A 21,278-nucleotide genomic window follows, 5' to 3' on the forward strand; every position below is an offset into this window, starting at 1 on the left:
CCAGTCAAAAGATCTGGGCCCAAATCCATCGTTTTTTTGCACTCCACACCACCCTGGGTTAGACAATGGCGATATGCAAATCAGCTCTGACCCTGTTGCCCCATGGGAACAGTCCAGTCCGAACTACAAAAGCCATGTCCTTCCCAGAACGGAATCAAGCATCCGAGGACCGGACCGGTTTCGAGGTAACACCTCTCATCAGCCCGGCTAGCTTGACTCCAAGTGGTGTGGAGTGCCCGGGACCCACGTCTGGGCATCCCCAGCGCACTTAGGGCGGCAATTGCAAAAACAACAAGTGATGGACTGAATGTGGATCAATGTCACACACTCCCCCAGTCAAAAGATCTGGGCCCAAATCCATCGTTTTTTTGCACTCCACACCACCCTGGGTTAGACAATGGCGATATGCAAATCAGCTCTGACCCTGTTGCCCAATGGGAACAGTCCAGTCCGATCTACAAAAGCCATGTCCTTCCCAGAACGTAATCAAGCATCCGAGGACCGGACCGGTTTCGAGGTAACACCTCTCATCAGCCCGGCTAGCTTGACTCCAAGTGGTGTGGAGTGCCTGGGACCCACGTCTGGGCATCCCCAGCGCACTTAGGGCGGCAATTGCAAAAACAACAAGTGATGGACTGAATGTGGATCAATGTCACACACTCCCCCAGTCAAAAGATCTGGGCCCAAATCCATCGTTTTTTTGCACTCCACACCACCCTGGGTTAGACAATGGCGATATGCAAATCAGCTCTGACCCTGTTGCCCCATGGGAACAGTCCAGTCCGAACTACAAAAGCCATGTCCTTCCCAGAACGGAATCAAGCATCCGAGGACCGGACCGGTTTCGAGGTAACACCTCTCATCAGCCCGGCTAGCTTGACTCCAAGTGGTGTGGAGTGCCTGGGACCCACGTCTGGGCATCCCCAGCGCACTTAGGGCGGCAATTGCAAAAACAACAAGTGATGGACTGAATGTGGATCAATGTCACACACTCCCCCAGTCAAAAGATCTGGGCCCAAATCCATCGTTTTTTTGCACTCCACACCACCCTGGGTTAGACAATGGCGATATGCAAATCAGCTCTGACCCTGTTGCCCCATGGGAACAGTCCAGTCCGAACTACAAAAGCCATGTCCTTCCCAGAACGGAATCAAGCATCCGAGGACCGGACCGGTTTCGAGGTAACACCTCTCATCAGCCCGGCTAGCTTGACTCCAAGTGGACTGGAGTGCCTGGGACCCACGTCTGGGCATCCCCAGGGCACTTAGGGCGGCAATTGCAAAAACAACAAGTGATGGACTGAATGTGGATCAATGTCACACACTCCCCCAGTCAAAAGATCTGGGCCCAAATCCATCGTTTTTTTGCACTCCACTCCACCCTGGGTTAGACAATGGCAATATGCAAATCAGCTCTGACCCTGTTGCCCCATGGGAACAGTCCAGTCCGAACTACAAAAGCCATGTCCTTCCAAGAAACGGAATCAAGCATCCGAGGACCGGACCGGTTTCGAGGTAACACCTCTCATCAGCCCGGCTAGCTTGACTCCAAGTGGTGTGGAGTGCCTGGGACCCACGTCTGGGCATCCCCAGCGCACTTAGGGCGGCAATTGCAAAAACAACAAGTGATGGACTGAATGTGGATCAATGTCACACACTCCCCCAGTCAAAAGATCTGGGCCCAAATCCATCGTTTTTTTGCACTCCACACCACCCTGGGTTAGACAATGGCGATATGCAAATCAGCTCTGACCCTGTTGCCCCATGGGAACAGTCCAGTCCGAACTACAAAAGCCATGTCCTTCCCAGAACGGAATCAAGCATCCGAGGACCGGACCGGTTTCGAGGTAACACCTCTCATCAGCCCGGCTAGCTTGACTCCAAGTGGTGTGGAGTGCCTGGGACCCACGTCTGGGCATCCCCAGCGCACTTAGGGCGGCAATTGCAAAAACAACAAGTGATGGACTGAATGTGGATAAATGTCACACACTCCCCCAGTCAAAAGATCTGGGCCCAAATCCATCGTTTTTTTGCACTCCACACCACCCTGGGTTAGACAATGGCGATATGCAAATCAGCTCTGACCCTGTTGCCCCATGGGAACAGTCCAGTCCGAACTACAAAAGCCATGTCCTTCCCAGAACGGAATCAAGCATCCGAGGACCGGACCGGTTTCGAGGTAACACCTCTCATCAGCCCGGCTAGCTTGACTCCAAGTGGTGTGGAGTGCCTGGGACCCACGTCTGGGCATCCCCAGCGCACTTAGGGCGGCAATTGCAAAAACAACAAGTGATGGACTGAATGTGGATCAATGTCACACACTCCCCCAGTCAAAAGATCTGGGCCCAAATCCATCGTTTTTTTGCACTCCACACCACCCTGGGTTAGACAATGGCGATATGCAAATCAGCTCTGACCCTGTTGCCCCATGGGAACAGTCCAGTCCGAACTACAAAAGCCATGTCCTTCCCAGAACGGAATCAAGCATGCGAGGACCGGACCGATTTCGAGGTAACACCTCTCATCAGCCCGGCTAGCTTGACTCCAAGTGGTGTGGAGTGCCTGGGACCCACGTCTGGGCATCCCCAGCGCACTTAGGGCGGCAATTGCAAAAACAACAAGTGATGGACTGAATGTGGATCAATGTCACACACTCTCCAAGTCAAAAGATCTGGGCCCAAATCCATCGTTTTTTTGCACTCCACACCACCCTGGGTTAGACAATGGCGATATGCAAATCAGCTCTGACCCTGTTGCCCCATGGGAACAGTCCAGTCCGAACTACAAAAGCCATGTCCTTCCCAGAACGGAATCAAGCATCCGAGGACCGGACCGGTTAAGAGGTAACACCTCTCATCAGCCCGGCTAGCTTGACTCCAAGTGGTGTGGAGTGCCTGGGACCCACGTCTGGGCATCCCCAGCGCACTTAGGGCGGCAATTGCAAAAACAACAAGTGATGGACTGAATGTGGATCAATGTCACACACTCCCCCAGTCAAAAGATCTGGGCCCAAATCCATCGTTTTTTTGCACTCCACACCACCCTGGGTTAGACAATGGCGATATGCAAATCAGCTCTGACCCTGTTGCCCCATGGGAACAGTCCAGTCCGAACTACAAAAGCCATGTCCTTCCCAGAACGGAATCAAGCATCCGAGGACCGGACCGGTTTCGAGGTAACACCTCTCATCAGCCCGGCTAGCTTGACTCCAAGTGGTGTGGAGTGCCCGGGACCCACGTCTGGGCATCCCCAGCGCACTTAGGGCGGCAATTGCAAAAACAACATGTGATGGACTGAATGTGGATCAATGTCACACACTCCCCCAGTCAAAAGATCTGGGCACAAATCCATCGTTTTTTTGCACTCCACACCACCCTGGGTTAGACAATGGCGATATGCAAATCAGCTCTGACCCTGTTGCCCAATGGGAACAGTCCAGTCCGAAGTACAAAAGCCATGTCCTTCCCAGAACGTAATCAAGCATCCGAGGACCGGACCGGTTTCGAGGTAACACCTCTCATCAGCCCGGCTAGCTTGACTCCAAGTGGTGTGGAGTGCCTGGGACCCACGTCTGGGCATCCCCAGCGCACTTAGGGCGGCAATTGCAAAAACAACAAGTGATGGACTGAATGTGGATCAATGTCACACACTCTCCCAGTCAAAAGATCTGGGCCCAAATCCATCGTTTTTTTGCACTCCACACCACCCTGGGTTAGACAATGGCGATATGCAAATCAGCTCTGACCCTGTTGCCCCATGGGAACAGTCCAGTCCGAACTACAAAAGCCATGTCCTTCCCAGAACGGAATCAAGCATCCGAGGACCGGACCGGTTTCGAGGTAACACCTCTCATCAGCCCGGCTAGCTTGACTCCAAGTGGTGTGGAGTGCCTGGGACCCACGTCTGGGCATCCCCAGCGCACTTAGGGCGGCAATTGCAAAAACAACAAGTGATGGACTGAATGTGGATCAATGTCACACACTCCCCCAGTCAAAAGATCTGGGCCCAAATCCATCGTTTTTTTGCACTCCACTCCGCCCTGGGTTAGACAATGGCAATATGCAAATCAGCTCTGACCCTGTTGCCCCATGGGAACAGTCCAGTCCGAACTACAAAAGCCATGTCCTTCCCAGAACGGAATCAAGCATCCGAGGACCGGACCGGTTTCGAGGTAACACCTCTCATCAGCCCGGCTAGCTTGACTCCAAGTGGTGTGGAGTGCCTGGGACCCACGTCTGGGCATCCCCAGCGCACTTAGGGCGGCAATTGCAAAAACAACAAGTGATGGACTGAATGTGGATCAATGTCACACACTCCCCCAGTCAAAAGATCTGGGCCCAAATCCATCGTTTTTTTGCACTCCACACCACCCTGGGTTAGACAATGGCGATATGCAAATCAGCTCTGACCCTGTTGCCCCATGGGAACAGTCCAGTCCAAACTACAAAAGCCATGTCCTTCCCAGAACGGAATCAAGCATCCGAGGACCGGACCGGTTTCGAGGTAACACCTCTCATCAGCCCGGCTAGCTTGACTCCAAGTGGTGTGGAGTGCCTGGGACCCACGTCTGGGCATCCCCAGCGCACTTAGGGCGGCAATTGCAAAAACAACAAGTGATGGACTGAATGTGGATAAATGTCACACACTCCCCCAGTCAAAAGATCTGGGCCCAAATCCATCGTTTTTTTGCACTCCACACCACCCTGGGTTAGACAATGGCGATATGCAAATCAGCTCTGACCCTGTTGCCCCATGGGAACAGTCCAGTCCGAACTACAAAAGCCATGTCCTTCCCAGAACGGAATCAAGCATCCGAGGACCGGACCGGTTTCGAGGTAACACCTCTCATCAGCCCGGCTAGCTTGACTCCAAGTGGTGTGGAGTGCCTGGGACCCACGTCTGGGCATCCCCAGCGCACTTAGGGCGGCAATTGCAAAAACAACAAGTGATGGATTGAATGTGGATCAATGTCACACACTCCCCCAGTCAAAAGATCTGGGCCCAAATCCATCGTTTTTTTGCACTCCACACCACCCTGGGTTAGACAATGGCGATATGCAAATCAGCTCTGACCCTGTTGCCCAATGGGAACAGTCCAGTCCGAACTACAAAAGCCATGTCCTTCCCAGAACAGAATCAAGCATCCGAGGACCGGACCGGTTTCGAGGTAACACCTCTCATCAGCCCAGCTAGCTTGACTCCAAGTGGTGTGGAGTGCCTGGGACCCACGTCTGGGCATCCCCAGCGCACTTAGGGCGGCAATTGCAAAAACAACAAGTGATGGACTGAATGTGGATCAATGTCATACACTCCCCCAGTCAAAAGATCTGGGCCCAAATCCATCGTTTCTTTGCACTCCACACCACCCTGGGTTAGACAATGGCGATATGCAAATCAGCTCTGACCCTGTTGCCCCATGGGAACAGTCCAGTCCGAACTACAAAAGCCATGTCCTTCCCAGAACGGAATCAAGCATCCGAGGACCGGACCGGTTTCGAGGTAACACCTCTCATCAGCCCGGCTAGCTTGACTCCAAGTGGTGTGGAGTGCCTGGGACCCACGTCTGGGAATACCCAGCGCACTTAGGGCGGCAATTGCAAAAACAACAAGTGATGGACTGAATATGGATCAATGTCACACACTCCCCCAGTCAAAAGATCTGGGCCCAAATCCATCGTTTTTTTGCACTCCACACCACCCTGGGTTAGACAATAGCGATATGCAAATCAGCTCTGACCCTGTTGCCCCATGGGAACAGTCCAGTCCGAACTACAAAAGCCATGTCCTTCCCAGAACGGAATCAAGCATCCGAGGACCGGACCGGTTTCGAGGTAACACCTCTCATCAGCCCGGCTAGCTTGACTCCAAGTGGTGTGGAGTGCCTGGGACCCACGTCTGGGCATCCCCAGCGCACTTAGGGCGGCAATTGCAAAAACAACAAGTGATGGACTGAATGTGGATCAATGTCACACACTCCCCCAGTCAAAAGATCTGGGCCCAAATCCATCGTTTTTTTGCACTCCACACCACCCTAGGTTAGACAATGGCGATATGCAAATCAGCTCTGACCCTGTTGCCCCATGGGAACAGTCCAGTCCGAACTACAAAAGCCATGTCCTTCCCAGAACGGAATCAAGCATCCGAGGACCGGACCGGTTTCGAGGTAACACCTCTCATCAGCCCGGCTAGCTTGACTCCAAGTGGTGTGGAGTGCCTGGGACCCACGTCTGGGCATCCCCAGCGCACTTAGGGCGGCAATTGCAAAAACAACAAGTGATGGACTGAATGTGGATCAATGTCACACACTCCCCCAGTCAAAAGATCTGGGCCCAAATCCATGGTTTTTTTGCACTCCACACCACCCTGGGTTAGACAATGGCGATATGCAAATCAGCTCTGACCCTGTTGCCCCATGGGAACAGTCCAGTCCGAACTACAAAAGCCATGTCCTTCCCAGAACGGAATCAAGCATCCGAAGACCGGACCGGTTTCGAGGTAACACCTCTCTTCAGCCCGGCTAGCTTGACTCCAAGTGGTGTGGAGTGCCTGGGACCCACGTCTGGGCATCCCCAGCGCACTTAGGGCGGCAATTGCAAAAACAACAAGTGATGGACTGAATGTGGATCAATGTCACACACTCCCCCAGTCAAAAGATCTGGGCCCAAATCCATCGTTTTTTTGCACTCCACATCACCCTGGGTTAGACAATGGCGATATGCAAATCAGCTCTGACCCTGTTGCCCCATGGGAACAGTCCAGTCCGAACTACAAAAGCCATGTCCTTCCCAGAACGGAATCAAGCATCCGCGGACCGGACCGGTTTCGAGGTAACACCTCTCATCAGCCCGGCTAGCTTGACTCCAAGTGGCTTGGTAGTTCGGACTGGACTGTTCCCATGGGGCACAGGGTCAGAGCTGATTTGCATATAGCCAGTGTCTAACCCAGGGTGGTGTGGAGTGCAAAAAAACGATGGATTTAGGCCCAGATCCTTGTACTGGGGTGAATGTATGACATTGTTCTACATTCTGTCCATCAACTGTGTTGTTTGCAATTTTCACCCCGAGTGTGCTGGGTATACTCAGACGTGAGTCCCAGGCTCTCCACACCACTGGAGTCAAGCTATCCAGGCTGAATGTAGGCTGATAGCCAGAAACCGGTCCTTGGATGCTTGATTCCGGTCTGGGAAAGACATGGCTTGGTAGTTCGGACTGGACTGTTCCCATGGGGCACAGGGTCAGAGCTGATTTGCATATAGCCAGTGTCTAACCCAGGGTGGTGTGGAGTGCAAAAAAACGATGGATTTAGGCCCAGATCCTTGTACTGGGGTGAATGTATGACATTGTTCTACATTCTGTCCATCAACTGTGTTGTTTGCAATTTTCACCCCGAGTGTGCTGGGTATACTCAGACGTGAGTCCCAGGCTCTCCACACCACTGGAGTCAAGCTATCCAGGCTGAATGAAGGCTGATAGCCAGAAACCGGTCCTTGGATGCTTGATTCCAGTCTGGGAAAGACATGGCTTGGTAGTTCGGACTGGACTGTTCCCATGGGGCACAGGGTCAGAGCTGATTTGCATATAGCCAGTGTCTAACCCAGGGTGGTGTGGAGTGCAAAAAAACGATGGATTTAGGCCCAGATCCTTGTACTGGGGTGAATGTATGACATTGTTCTACATTCTGTCCATCAACTGTGTTGTTTGCAATTTTCACCCCGAGTGTGCTGGGTATACTCAGACGTGAGTCCCAGGCTCTCCACACCACTGGAGTCAAGCTATGCAGGCTGAATGAAGGCTGATAGCCAGAAACCGGTCCTTGGATGCTTGATTCTGGTCTGGGAAAGACATGGCTTGGTAGTTCGGACTGGACTGCTCCCATGGGGCACAGGGTCAGAGCTGATTTGCATATAGCCAGTGTCAAACCCAGGGTGATGTGGAGTGCAAAAAAACGATGGATTTAGGCCCAGATCCTTGTACTGGGGTGAATGTATGACATTGTTCTACATTCGGTCCATCAACTGTGTTGTTTGCAATTTTCACCCCGAGTGTGCTGGGTATACTCAGACGTGAGTCCCAGGCTCTCCACACCACTGGAGTCAAGCTATCCAGGCTGAATGAAGGCTGATAGCCAGAAACCGGTCCTTGGATGCTTGATTCCGGTCTGGGAAAGACATGGCTTGGTAGTTCGGACTGGACTGTTCCCATGGGGCACAGGGTCAGAGCTGATTTGCATATAGCCAGTGTCTAACCCAGGGTGGTGTGGAGTGCAAAAAAACGATGGATTTAGGCCCAGATCCTTGTATTGGGGTGAATGTATGACATTGTTCTACATTCTGTCCATCAACTGTGTTGCTTGCAATTTTCACCCCGAGTGTGCTGGGTATACGTGAGTCCCAGGCTCTCCACACCACTGGAGACAAGCTATCCAGGCTGAATGAAGGCTGATAGCCAGAAACCTGTCCTTGGATGCTTGATTCCGGTCTGGGAAAGACATGGCTTGGTAGTTCGGACTGGACTGTTCCCATGGGGCACAGGGTCAGAGCTGATTTGCATATAGCCAGTGTCTAACCCAGGGTGGTGTGGAGTGCAAAAAAACGATGGATTTAGGCCCAGATCCTTGTACTGGGGTGAATGTATGACATTGTTCTACATTCTGTCCATCAACTGTGTTGTTTGCTAATCAGACCTGCCAGCATTTCACAATTCGCAAAATAATCGCGAAATCGGCTGAGGACTGCAATGACGCGATATTTACCTTTTGGGCCGCGAAAAATGTCTCAGGCAGTCAGCAAAAAAAATGGTGACATCTTATTGGCTGTAAGCGCACTCGTCACTACCTGGCGCCGTACAGCCGTAATAGTGGCCTGCTTCCTGAGTCTACAATTGGCAATACGAGCTTGAGAGGAGGCTTGCACTGTTAGTAACAAACCTACACTGTGAGCCAGTGCGGAGTCCTACAGCTTGAAACTAAAAAAGCTGCACTATGCTCCTGAGAGGGGTTCCAAGTCATTGTTGTCAGACTGCCGGTCAAACTATTATACTGCCAGGGAAACGGGCATGTGAGGGTAAGAAAAGAACACTGCACCGACCTGGAGTCTGAGAGGGGACATGCACTATTCTAATTACATCGATTTTCAAATCTGAGGTGCCTAAACTGTGCATGGTGAGAAACAACTGCAACCACAGGATAAAATTAAACACTGGCCTTGGAGCCTCAATGGTAGTGAGGAGTGCCGGTTTTTCAACCACTGAGGTGCAATTGTGCATTCTAACATTCTGCCCATTCACAATAACAGGCCTGTACTTAAACTCTTCCCACTCGTAAAGAGTAAGCATATTAGTTCAGAAAATATAATTTCCTAAATATTCACAGACTGACCTAAGAATATTAAATTATTCTTTCCTCTAATATATATGAAAACATGTCTATGCCTCTTCCCCGATTTTCAGAGGAAGCAATCAAATAGGAGCCCTTATTGGAGACACAGACGGACAGGTGAGTTCTGCACTAGTCGCAGGGCAAAAAGACCCCATGTGTTATTAAAGGAACCTGTTTGGTCCGCAAATCGTGATTTTTACCAATGTGTGAAAACAAATGGATGTTGTTCCTATAGTAGCTTTTGAGTAGCAGAAAAGTCCTGGTAGTTAAAAAAGAGCAGAATTGTGAGACTGAGGATGAAACAGTGAAACTGCCAGGAAACCGGGAATGTGAAGGTAAGAATGCTGCACTGATCAAGAGTCTGAGAGGGGACATGCACTAGTTTGATGAAGTGGAACTTTAAAACTCCACTGGCAGTGCCCCCTCTGTGAGCATGACTGAACACATGCACTCTGAACCGGGGAGGCAGGTTGAGCTCCTGCCATCCCATGCTTCCACACCTGCCCGTCCTGCTCTCTTTACTGTGCCCCTGTGATCCTGTTGCCCAATGTACCAAAAGGGCCTCTTACCGTCGTAGGACTGCTTGTGCTCTCTAGGCTGGTGCTGGTGTGCTTGCCAGACCCGGGGTGCCAGGCTCCTTTCCCGGTGTCATATCTGCGGTTGCTAATGGTTATTGTTCGACCCAGAATAGGGATTACCCAGTCACATTGGCTGTGGTCCTGGTTTGTGTTGATCCAGGGCCCTGTGTTTGGGGAGGCCTTGCGCTCGGGTTTCCTGCTAGTGAAATGGTTCTAAATTGGATGAATGGTGCCTGCCTTTTTTATAAGGGTCCTTTCAAAAGCAAACTCAAAGATATTGTGTGCACCTGTGGGTGTATGCATATAATTAACATTATTTAGGTGTAGGTTTATTTGTGTTGGTTAACAACCATTGATCTTCACAGTGAAGGACCTCTTCCAAACTAAATATTGATCAACCCTTCACTAACATACGGAGAAAAATATCACTCTCAGAACCAAATGAAATGGCGCTGGGGCAAATAAAGTACTATATTAACAAAGAATGCCATTTGTATAGTAAGCTACATGGTAAACGGGCTGAGCTATCAGGATAATTATGCTCAATAGGCCTTCCAAAATCGCAACCGCATAAGTAAGAATGCTGAATAGACGTGGTTGCATCTTTTGAGAGAGAGGTGTCACCCTGCTCCTGTACATCCCTCCAAATAGGAGACTGACAACTTGAAGCTGCACGTGTCTTCAGAATTCCATACCCTTAAGAAGGACCTCAGTCTCCATGTGGTCATGGGACTCATTGGTGCCTGGCTATATCCTTATAATGTACGGTAGTGGGTGCTTTCACCACAGAAAAGGGGATGACTGGCAACCCTGTGCTATTGTGCTTGGCTTAACTTATGATCCATAATATTACCACAAAGGGTAATTTAGTGAATATACATTTTTAGACACTTTAAACATGCCTATTTCAGAGTGGAATACATTGCTAAAACATTTTCCCATTGATTTAAGGCTGAAAAGGAATGACTAAAAGTAAAATAAAGTGCTGCAATAATGCAGCATAATTTCCGTTTCTGTGCCGCAAAACTTCAATTTTTGTGCCGCAAAATTTGCAAATCTGTGCCGCAATATCCTGGGAGGTCTGTCTAATAGCCTTATAGCCTGCCTTAGCATGCTTTGATAGCCATTAAAGGCCTGCTCCCTTGTCAAAGGCCCATGCCTTCTGCTCAGGCCTTTAATGCTGGAGCGGGCCGTTAAAAATCGGTTTGGCACACTACATCGGCCTGTAAGGCTATATTAGAATATTTCAATATTGGGAGCTCAATTGAAGACAATGAAGTGGTTCAGGGATTATAATAGCTGGTATAAGCCTTCTGCTCCAATATTCAAATGATTGTCTTTCTATATCTCCCTTATTAATTTATAACATTCTACCCTCAGTGGGTGGACTGTTCTAGCAGCCTTATAGTCCTTCTGCCTCGCACAATACCGGTTGTTAAAGGCCCTGTCCCTCGTTATAGTCCCTTACCTTAGGCTAGGGCCTATAACTCACGCTCAGGGCATTTAAAGCCATCATTGCTGCAGCAATTCCCCTGCTGTGCTGAAGAACTCAGAAAACAATGCAATCATGACGAGCTCAGCTCATCATGAGCGTACGAGAGGTGTACCTCATGACGAGCTGAGCTCGTCATGAGCATCGAAGGGGTTAACAACCAGCTGAAAAGAAATGATGAAAAGTAAAATAAAGTGCTGCAATAATGCCGCACAATTTACGTTTCTGTGCCGCTAAATTTCAATTTTTGTGCCACAAAATTTGCTAATCTATGCCGCAATATCCTGGGAGGGTCTGCCTAATAGCCTTAAAGCCTGCCGTAGCACGCTATGATAGCCATTAAATGCCTGCTCCCTTGTCAAAGGCCCTTGCCTTCTGCTCAGGCCTTTAACACTGGAGTGGGCTTTTAAGAATCGGTATGGCCCACTACGTCGGCCTATAAGGCTATATTAGAATATTGGAATGTTGGGAGCTAAATTGAAGACAATGAAGTGGTTCAGGGATTATAATAGCTGGTATAAGCCTTCTGCTCCAATATTCAAATGATTGTCTTTCTATGGCTCCCTTATTAATTTATAACATTCTACCCTCAGTAGGTGGAATGTTCTAGCAGCCTGATAGTCCTTCTGCCTCGGACAATACTGGTTGTTAAAGGCCCTCTCCTTCGTTATAGTCCCTCGCCTGTGGCTCGGGACTATAACTCAGGCTCAGGGCCTTTAACAACTGGTATAGCCCTTGGCAGCAGGCTAGAAGGCTATATTGTTTTCCTTCTTTGCCTTATATATCTGCTCTTGCGTTAACCTTATTTTATGTAATGTACACATTAGGTTTTGTGCTGGGAGATACCTTTTGCAAATCTACTTTGTTAGATGGCTTCGTTTGGCACTTCTATCATCCACTGACTTTTGATCAGCCTTTATTCTTTATTTAAATTAACCCTTATTTGTTTGACCTTTTCTTTGCAGGATCTCTTCCTTTATTGTTTCCCATGCTGTTTAGTTACCAAACAGTTAAAGTCCACTTGCTTCCTTTTTCTACTTATAAATGTTAACAGATGCTTTATGGCTTGTCTCAATGTGTATCAAACAAAAATATGAATTCCTTTTGGTAACTAAAATAATTTGTCCAACATTCATCTCATTCATACCACAAACCAACAATCTCAAGTTACTGAGGAACCACTAAATATCTATTTGCAATGCCACAAGACAGCCACTGGATGTAATTGGAATGCCACCTATATTTTATTAAAAACCATTAAAACCCTTTATGAATTACGCATTGTGCACAGTTCATAGAATAACACATTGAAAAACATGTATAATTATTAACTTTCATATTTTGCATAAATATCACGTTGATTGAAGGAGATGCAAAAGACGACCTCTTATATCAAAAATATTAAAAACCAGCCCTGTGACTTCCTCAGAGGATGAGCCATTGTCTCCCTGATTCCTGATCACCTGTTCAAATGGATTCTTGCTATCTGTGATTCCCAAATGTATTGGCCATGTATCTTAATCTCAAGTAACAGTATGCTGTTCTGCCAAACGTCCTTGTTTATGTTCAATAAAAAGATATTTTTTTTAAAAAAATATTAAAAACACATATTACATCACTTATAATATACATCATATGTAGATCATATCCAAAGTATAAAAACAGTAAAAAAAGGGATTATTATTTTTGTGTATCCACCAACCAAAGATAAATAAAAAATAAGAGAGAAACAAGCACAATATACTGTTGCATATACTATGTATACTATGCATATACTATGTAGAAAACAGCCAGACCCTCAATTTGAGAGACAGACGTTCGACACCATTCATATTCAAAGTGACATACAGCAGAGGGCTACAGTCCTCTTTCTGTTCAGGCAGGTCCCACTTTCCAATGAAGTAATGGAAATGTCTTCCACTTTCCTATGGATGAGGGTCTGTTGTCAATAGTAGAGCAGCACTGCCTTTGAAAGGGAGACACTGCCAATCCCTGTCACTCCTTCTATGCTCTTACATTTGATGTAGGGGAGGGCAGATCACCAACAGCAAAGGACCACCACCCACCTATTTATCCACAAACTCACCAAGCTTTCCAGCCTAACAGCCCATTGCATTCCTGATGTGGGTTACTATTAAGGGTATGGGCCCCAACCTGTAAACTCCTGTCCTGTATTCTTGCAACAAAAACTTTTGTGGAGAAGCCACATATACTCATCTCTATTTTACTGGAAGGAGGTAGCATGTAGAGCACCTGAACACCTCGTCCAGACAAGTTCACATGGGAAAACCCACCAAATGTTTAGGGCATCACTGGCAGAAAAGGAGGACATTTTTATTTGAATACCGAGCGCTCTAAAGAAAATGGCCCATTCACTTTTTCACGAATTTATGCAGATTTTAGGAGTAAACCTCTAGTGAAATGATTTCAGACTTTTAATAACAGGTTCGTAAAGTAGGCCCTCTATTTTAAGACACAGAAAATGAAGCAAAATTCAGAGCATGGCGGTACTTAATGAGTACACACACCGTTTAAATGGCCGTTTGATAGCTGCATGTTGAACTCTGATTGTAGCAGGCCAATCAGCAGGTCCGCGGGCAAAATTAAAGGAAACAACTCTCCTTGGAGGACCACTGAACGTGTATATGGCCATGGATGGACCTAAAATGGCTTCCGCTCAAAATAATTTAGCACAGAATAGTTGTGCTTTTGCAGCCCACCCAAAAGAGCTACTCACGGAAATGTTATCTATTTCTTGGTGCCCTCCACCATCACTCCCTAAAGCACCCCTCCCTTCTTTTTTACCCAAGCGTGAATTCTGTGGTGTCGAGGGCAGCCCAAGACAAGATGTAAAACAGAAAATCTAACGAAAGGAACGGAGCGTACACCGCTGATTTGGATAACAAATATCTTTCTATACTCATTGTAATCTTGTTAAAATAACATGTAAACGAGAAAAGCTTTTAGCGATGGAAAAAGTGTGACATCACAGGGCCGAATGAGTCCTTCTGCTGTAAATGGATTCTCGCGGACAAGGAAAAGAAAAACCGTGTTTTCAATTAAAAACAATGCTCTTAAGAACTGGTAAGGCGCATATTCCCTGAAGGCCTTTCCCTTCTCTAAAGGAATGAAAACCTAAGTAGGTTTCCTGCACCGCATTAGGGATATTATACCATCAGCAGGAAAGGAAGACAAGAAATCATTTTTTGATTAAAACTCAATTGCGAATTCCACTCCACTGTCCACAAACCATTACATAGCTTACAATAGAACCGTCGCCTTACAGTAAGATTCAGTATGAGGCAATTCACACCATCATGTTTAAAGATGAGGGCTGTTGTGCCATGCAAACCTCAGAGGAATTATGTTATTAAAGCCATAATTGCCAACTACAAGTTCAGATAAATTTACCTTCGCTATGCTATCTGAGTATACAGTAACTGAGTTTGGCCATACAGTTGTGTCCGACTTATATTTCTGGCGGGGACTAAGGATCTTGTAAAAACAAGCGTTGGCAAAGCCAATAGATATTGCCTGTGGGACCTGCTGGCTTTGCCAGTGCCTTTTGCCTTCAAGGTGCTGTATAGCACGGCGAAAAGGAAAAAAATAATAACAATGCCCTGCAACTGCATCATTTTGTAGATGTGTGCATGCTCTATTATGCCATTTCATTGTATTTACTGATTCGAGATGGATCAGTGAATTCAAAAAGTACATAAAAGCGCTCCTAAGGCAGCTGGGCTAGTCCTCTCTCAACATTAAAATAAAAAAATGATCAGGGTGGAGGAGGGGGCAACAACGGGAGCAAGAGGGTGTGAGTGGTTCAACAAGGAGACCAGGTGGGCGGGAGGTAAAAGCAACAGAACTGGCAGGTGTCAGGGGAAAAAGAACTTGAGGGAGAAGCACACAGGCAAGAAGCAATTCCAGTGGGGAGGGGCAAATGAGGGCGAGCGCAGCACAGAGGGGTCTGGGGATAGAACGTTGGTGAAAAAGTGCCACACAGAGCGTGGAGGAGTGGGGGGAAAGAGAAGTAAACAAGGTTGCAGTTCGAAAATACATGTACACTATTGGAGTGCTTAACAGTGAAGAAAAAAGTACTGACTGAAAAGTAAGTAGCGGAAGGACACAAGTAAAGAGGCTTTGCTCCAGGGAGAAGTAAGACACAAGAAGAGCAAGGAAAGCCCAGACAGCCCTAACAAATAAAAAGCAAACAGATGACTGTTACAATAAAGTCAACCAGTGGTAAGCAATGGGCGTGCTCTAAGCCCACTGTACATTGACAATAGGTCTTTTAGCAACCAGGCAGCTTCTGCTGTCAGTTAGGCGTGACCTACTCAGTGTCTTCTCTCAGGAAAGGAACTACTGTAATGAATCTGTTTTTGATAGGTAGAAATTACACTGTGGATCTCCAAGTGAAGTTTTGCTGTTTATTTACAATCTGCAGACAATTTTTTTTAAACCCTATAGATAATTACTATATAGAAGTTTGCAGAGTGATTTTTTGGGGGAGAAATTCCAAAGAAATTACTATCTACCCATGGCTGGGATGTTTTGAATCAGGATTGCCAAAAAGGAGTTACTAGGACTATTGAAGATCATTTATGTGCCAAACCGCCTCTTGCGCTCGGCTTCCCACCGCCGGAAGATTATTCCTCGCTTTCGCAGAAACCGCTAGGGGGTCAGTCGCTGGCTCTCAAAGCTGCGGAAGCTTGGAATGCGCTCCCTTCTGCCCTTCAATTTATTCATAAGTTTCAACCCTTTAAAAAGCACCTAAAAACACACCTGTTCAGCAAGTTAAACTAACATGATTTTCACCCTACCCCAGCTCTCCATCGCGCCAGGACACTCCAGAGTAACAGTGCGCGCTACAAATTTAGTATAACATAACATAACATATAACATACCATAATATTGTATCCTCAACTTCTGAAGGACGCGTTGGGTCATCGCAAAGGGGGGAAAAGAATTTCCCTGAATGTCTTTCCAATGCTGAAGAAAGGCGTTCACTGCCAGAGCACCCGGGTCTGGCATCCAGCTGAAGTATCTGGGAAGTTGGGACGTGAGTCTGCTCACAAAGAGGTCTACTTCTAGGGGACCCCAAAGACAGTATAGACTGTTAGACTGTTAAACACGTTTGCGTTTAATTTCCAATTGGTGTAATCTACAAGGAACCTTGAGTTCAAATCTGCACAGACATTCTTTAGACCGGGAAGGTGCTCTGGACATTTGGTGTTCCAAGCAGAACATCCACAGTTTTTAGGCTAGGTTGGAAAGGTCTGGTGACCTTGTGCCCCAAAGCGATTTATATAGGCAACAGCTGACATATTGTCCATTTTGAGGAGGACTGACCACCCCTGAAGGGATTGCTTGAAACTCATAAGGGCATAAAGCCAGCTGGTTAACTCCAGAAAGTTTATGTGGTGCAAACTCTCCGAATAAGACCATAAACCTCCCATGTTCTGATTCTGAAAACAAGCACCCCAGCCATGAAGGCTGGCATCCCATTGCAGTACGTAATCCGGGGAAGTCCCAAAAATGGTTTTCCCGTTCCAAGCATCTAGATTCTCTAACCACCAAGTCAGTTCTGCCTTGGCTTCTGTGTCTCTGTGAATTTTATCTCCGTACCAAAGACCGGAACGGAGGGCCCTGCCCTTCAGTCTTTGAAGGGCTCTATAATGTAGAGGGTCCGGGAAGATAGCCTGGATAGATGATGATAGGAGGCCCAGAAGACTGGCTAGTTCCCTTAAGTGTACAAGATCTAATTTCAGAACATGACATATCTATTTCCGAATCTTGGATATCTTCTTTGCAGGAAGTAAAAGTATAGACTTCACGGTGTCTACCGTAAAGACAAGGAACTCTAGGGACCTCGAAGGAGCCATGATGGATTTATTCCTGTTTATAATAAAACCTGTACTTTCTATTAAGTTCACAGTGGTGTTTAAGTCTTTCAGAATTTGAAAGTGGTCTTGGGACATGATGAGTATGTCGTCTAAATAGATTGTGAGGCGGACACCACTTTCTCTCAGGACCGTGGTAATGGCCTTCATTACCTTGGTAATGCACCAAGGGGATGAAGACAGACCATAGGGGAGAGCTTGAAACTGATAAAGATGGTTGTTCCATGCAAATTGAAGGAAGGATTGGGATTCCTCTGCCATTGGAATGGTGAAGTAGGAGTCTTTTAAATCTAGTTTCACTAGCCAGTCTTTTTCTAAGAGCATGTCCCCGAGGAGATGGATACCTTCCATCTTGAAGTGATTGTAGGTGAGAAACTTGTTCAATTCTCTTAGAATTTATTACAGGTCTCCATTGTCCTTTTTTTCCACTAGGAAAATATTGCTCAGGAAAAACTTGTGTTCCCAAGGAACTTCTACGATTGCTCCCTTCATTAACATTGAATTTACCTCCTCTGCCATAATAGATTGTTGTTCTAGTGTAAGGTTTAACACTTTGGGAGTTAACATTTGAGTCGGTTTTTCCTTGAAACCTGTTCTGAAACCCTGAACAGTTTCTAAAACCCAAGGATCGTGAGTGATTTGTTTCCAAATGTGTAGGAAATATTTTAGCCGACCCCTTACTTTCTGTGTTAAAGAAGAAGAAGGATGAGGAGGAAGGGTACTTACTTGAGATATTGGAGATGTTGGTGCCGCTGGTCCTAAAGCCTCTGGAGTGGGAAAGTCGACCTCGTTGAGGAAAGAATGAAGTGTTGGGCTGGAACGGGCGACCAAAACCTCTTTGTCTTGAGATGGGTCTTTGGAAGAGGCAGCCGGCAGAACGATCTCTTCTGCCAGCCCTTGCAAAAACACTTGGGTTGAAGACTCTGCGTATGTTGGCTGGTGCTTTATCAAGAGCCGTAAAGGTTGCCACATACTTCCCCAAACCTTTAATCATATCCTCCCCAAAGAGGAGGCCATTGGGGTTAGATGAGGATTCTTTTTCTACCATATCCCAGAGCTTGGTGTCAATCTTGGACAGTACTACTTTCCTTCTCTCAGTATTTAGAAAAGCGTTGGGATTACCGAGGAGGATAAGAGTCCTCTGGCTCCATCCCCGTAGAAGGTCGATGTTGGGTTGTGAACCATTGATATAGCTCTCCTCAATTAAATCAATCAAACGGCACAATGGGCGGAGCATGTCAAGCATGCGGTCCTGACAACTTTTGAGGGAGCTTTCAATACCCTTCCTGGGGTCTCTGCCCAATTTGAAAAGGAGCCTAATGAGTTTAAGGTCCAGGTTTGGTGTAAGGCAGTATTTGTCCTGGATGAGGGGTCATGGGCATTCTGCCTTAAGGATGTCTCTTGCCTCTCTTTCGAGTGGGTGCTTGACCAATCTTTTAATAAATTTGGCCATGTGTTTTTGGGGCCACCACTGAGAGCTCCTAGGGTGTTGTATGTTGTCAGGGGAGAACATACTCCACCAAGGGCATCTAATATTATCTTCTTTGAGGAGGAGGGAAGTTCCTCCTCCGAGAGGTCAAGGTCAATATCATCATCAGCTTGGTCTAGGTCCAAAATGTATTCATCTAACAACTCATTAGAAGTGTCATTGGATAAGAGGGTATCCGTATTAGCACTCTGATAATGTGAGCCGCTTAGGGCATCCAAATAAGATGTGCCGTTATGGGCACAAAGTCTTTTTGGGGTGCCTAGGCCTTCCGTATTATTTGAGGAGCTTAGTCCTCCTTCAGTCCTTGAGGCGCATTGACCTCCCAATACAGTCGAGGTGCTTGGACTCCCATAGTGCTCTCATTTTCTAAGTTGTTGCATTTTTTCATTTTTTTACCCCCACTTTGGGTCAGATTGTGTCCTCTGAGTGGTCCGGATGGGATAGTGAGGCCGGAAAGGGATCTCTTTCCGGCAACAATATTACTTACAGTCTCCCTCATGCAGGAATGTAATTCCTTATGCATTAGTTGCTTAATAAGCTCCTTGTTGGAATTAGGAGCGGATACCTGGGACTGAGAGTCATCGGACTCAGCATCAGACATGACAGGGTGTTTAATAGGCACCAGTAGAAGAGTAGAAGAAGAAAAAGGGGGGCTTTTAGCCCAGGTTCAATAAGTAAAAAGGGGGTATTCTGTCCTTTTTTTATATATATATATTTCTTTTTTTTTAAAGGAGGCAAGGAAGGTAGAAATTAACCAGGTAGAGAGAAATGCAAACGAGCTGCCAACCACTGTAGAAATCAGCTGTTGAAGGCAGCGTTGCTAGGAAACCTCTACAAGCCTAGTAATGAAAGGACGTGGATGTGCCTGGTTGCTAAGGGTCTTTCCTCAAATGTGGGAGAGCCACATGATTATTTGCTGTTGGTTCCTTTATTTTAGATTAATCAGGTACGCTTGCTGAGTGGAAAGGCCTATCGTGCTGTAATGAAAAATAAAGGCACGAAGGGGGCGCAGCCCAAACTCCGAAAACTGGAGCTGCGAGTACGGCCACGCCGCGCCCAGGATGTGGAATGTGGAAGAAAGGCTGTCTGAAGGGAGAACAAGACGATGCGTGTGGTCGTGAGCCGCAACCCAAAAATGGAAGTTAGGTGACAGTCTGAGGAGAAAAAAGGCCACGCGTGTGTACGCGAGCAGTTAGATAAGTTAGGTGCTGGAGACACGGGGTTTCACGCATATGAGCATAGGAGAAAAGCAACGTATCTGTCTTGAAGCCGCATTTAAAAGAGTCTGATCTCTATGCTGCTGTTGCAAAGTTACACTTGTTTGCTCTAGGCCTTTGCTTTATGATGTAACTTTTAAGTGGCCGTACTTGAAGTTGCATTAAAAGATTAATGCATAATGGTTGCCTCCGGTCTTGTAATGAAATCAAGATCTTCTCCTGCCATGGGACATACTTTGAAATTGACTCTTTTTGACCAGTGACACTCAACTGCAAAAAAGAGTCCCTGGCACCAGCACTGGTGCTCGCTACCATAAACCACTGGTTCAAATTAAGCACTGGATGACTCAGAGGAAGATGCTACTTTGATGTTACAATGCAGACTGGATTATTAGCAGCAAGGGTGCCTTGCACTCTAATGTCAGCATGGAAAATTGATGTTTTATCTCCTGTTACATTCTGAAATAGACCTATAAATTAGATGCAGAGGCCCCTCTCATCATTGATCCTTGGCACCACAGCACCTGCTGCACTATTGATAGCTATGTCTCTGATCATAGTACGTTTGTTTAAAAATCTATTGTTGTAGAACTGTTCACCGACAAGGATATTATGTCAAGACTTGGTCTGACCTGCGTTACTGTAAAGATGGCTCTTACTCCAGATTCAGTTCCATGCACTTTATTGGCAACTCCGCTCATAACACATCACCGACGATGTCTACACGTCCACATACCCCCATCAACTGTCCCTCCCTGGAACCCCACAAATGCATTCCTATTCTAAGAACACTTCAACATTCCTAACTAAGAATACACAACACAACAGTTACTGCATGGTACACTAGTATTATATAGTAGTCTAATATCTCATTTTGTCTTTAACATGTCTCCTTTGTAGCGCATTGGCTGATTACAGTTAGAGTTAATAAATGACAATGATGTTCCTAATTGCCATTTTCTTATTCTTGTGTAGGTCAACAGTGATATTGTGTACTACAATTCAATGAAGGATGGTTCTAAGGAACTGGTATATATTGATAAAACCCATGTTGGGAGGAAGATTTTGACAAAAGCGATTGGATCTGATGAAATACAGGACATTACGGATCAATACAAGTTTTCCGAAGGTAGTCCTAATGTGACAAATATTTTGAATTTTGGTGTGTTTGTTAGTCCAGATGGTTTCATACTATTGAGCACAAAAGTATTGTGCTACAAAATATCTT

The 21,278-nt window shown here is 46.7% G+C and overlaps 1 protein-coding gene across 1 annotated transcript in view; it reads left to right on the top strand.

Moving 5' to 3' along the window:
- The window catches only part of F13A1 (coagulation factor XIII A chain), a 518,463-nt gene that overhangs the window by 396,843 nt on the left and 100,342 nt on the right, over positions 1–21,278 (top strand). Inside the window, exon 11 of the mRNA XM_086965028.1 lies at positions 21,026–21,179. Coding sequence (XP_086821154.1) covers positions 21,026–21,179 — 154 coding nt within the window. The remainder of the gene's footprint in view (positions 1–21,025; positions 21,180–21,278) is intronic.

This window comes from Lissotriton vulgaris, chromosome 4_1 (assembly GCF_964263255.1).
Source record: "Lissotriton vulgaris chromosome 4_1, aLisVul1.2, whole genome shotgun sequence".
NCBI lineage: Eukaryota > Metazoa > Chordata > Amphibia > Caudata > Salamandridae > Lissotriton > Lissotriton vulgaris.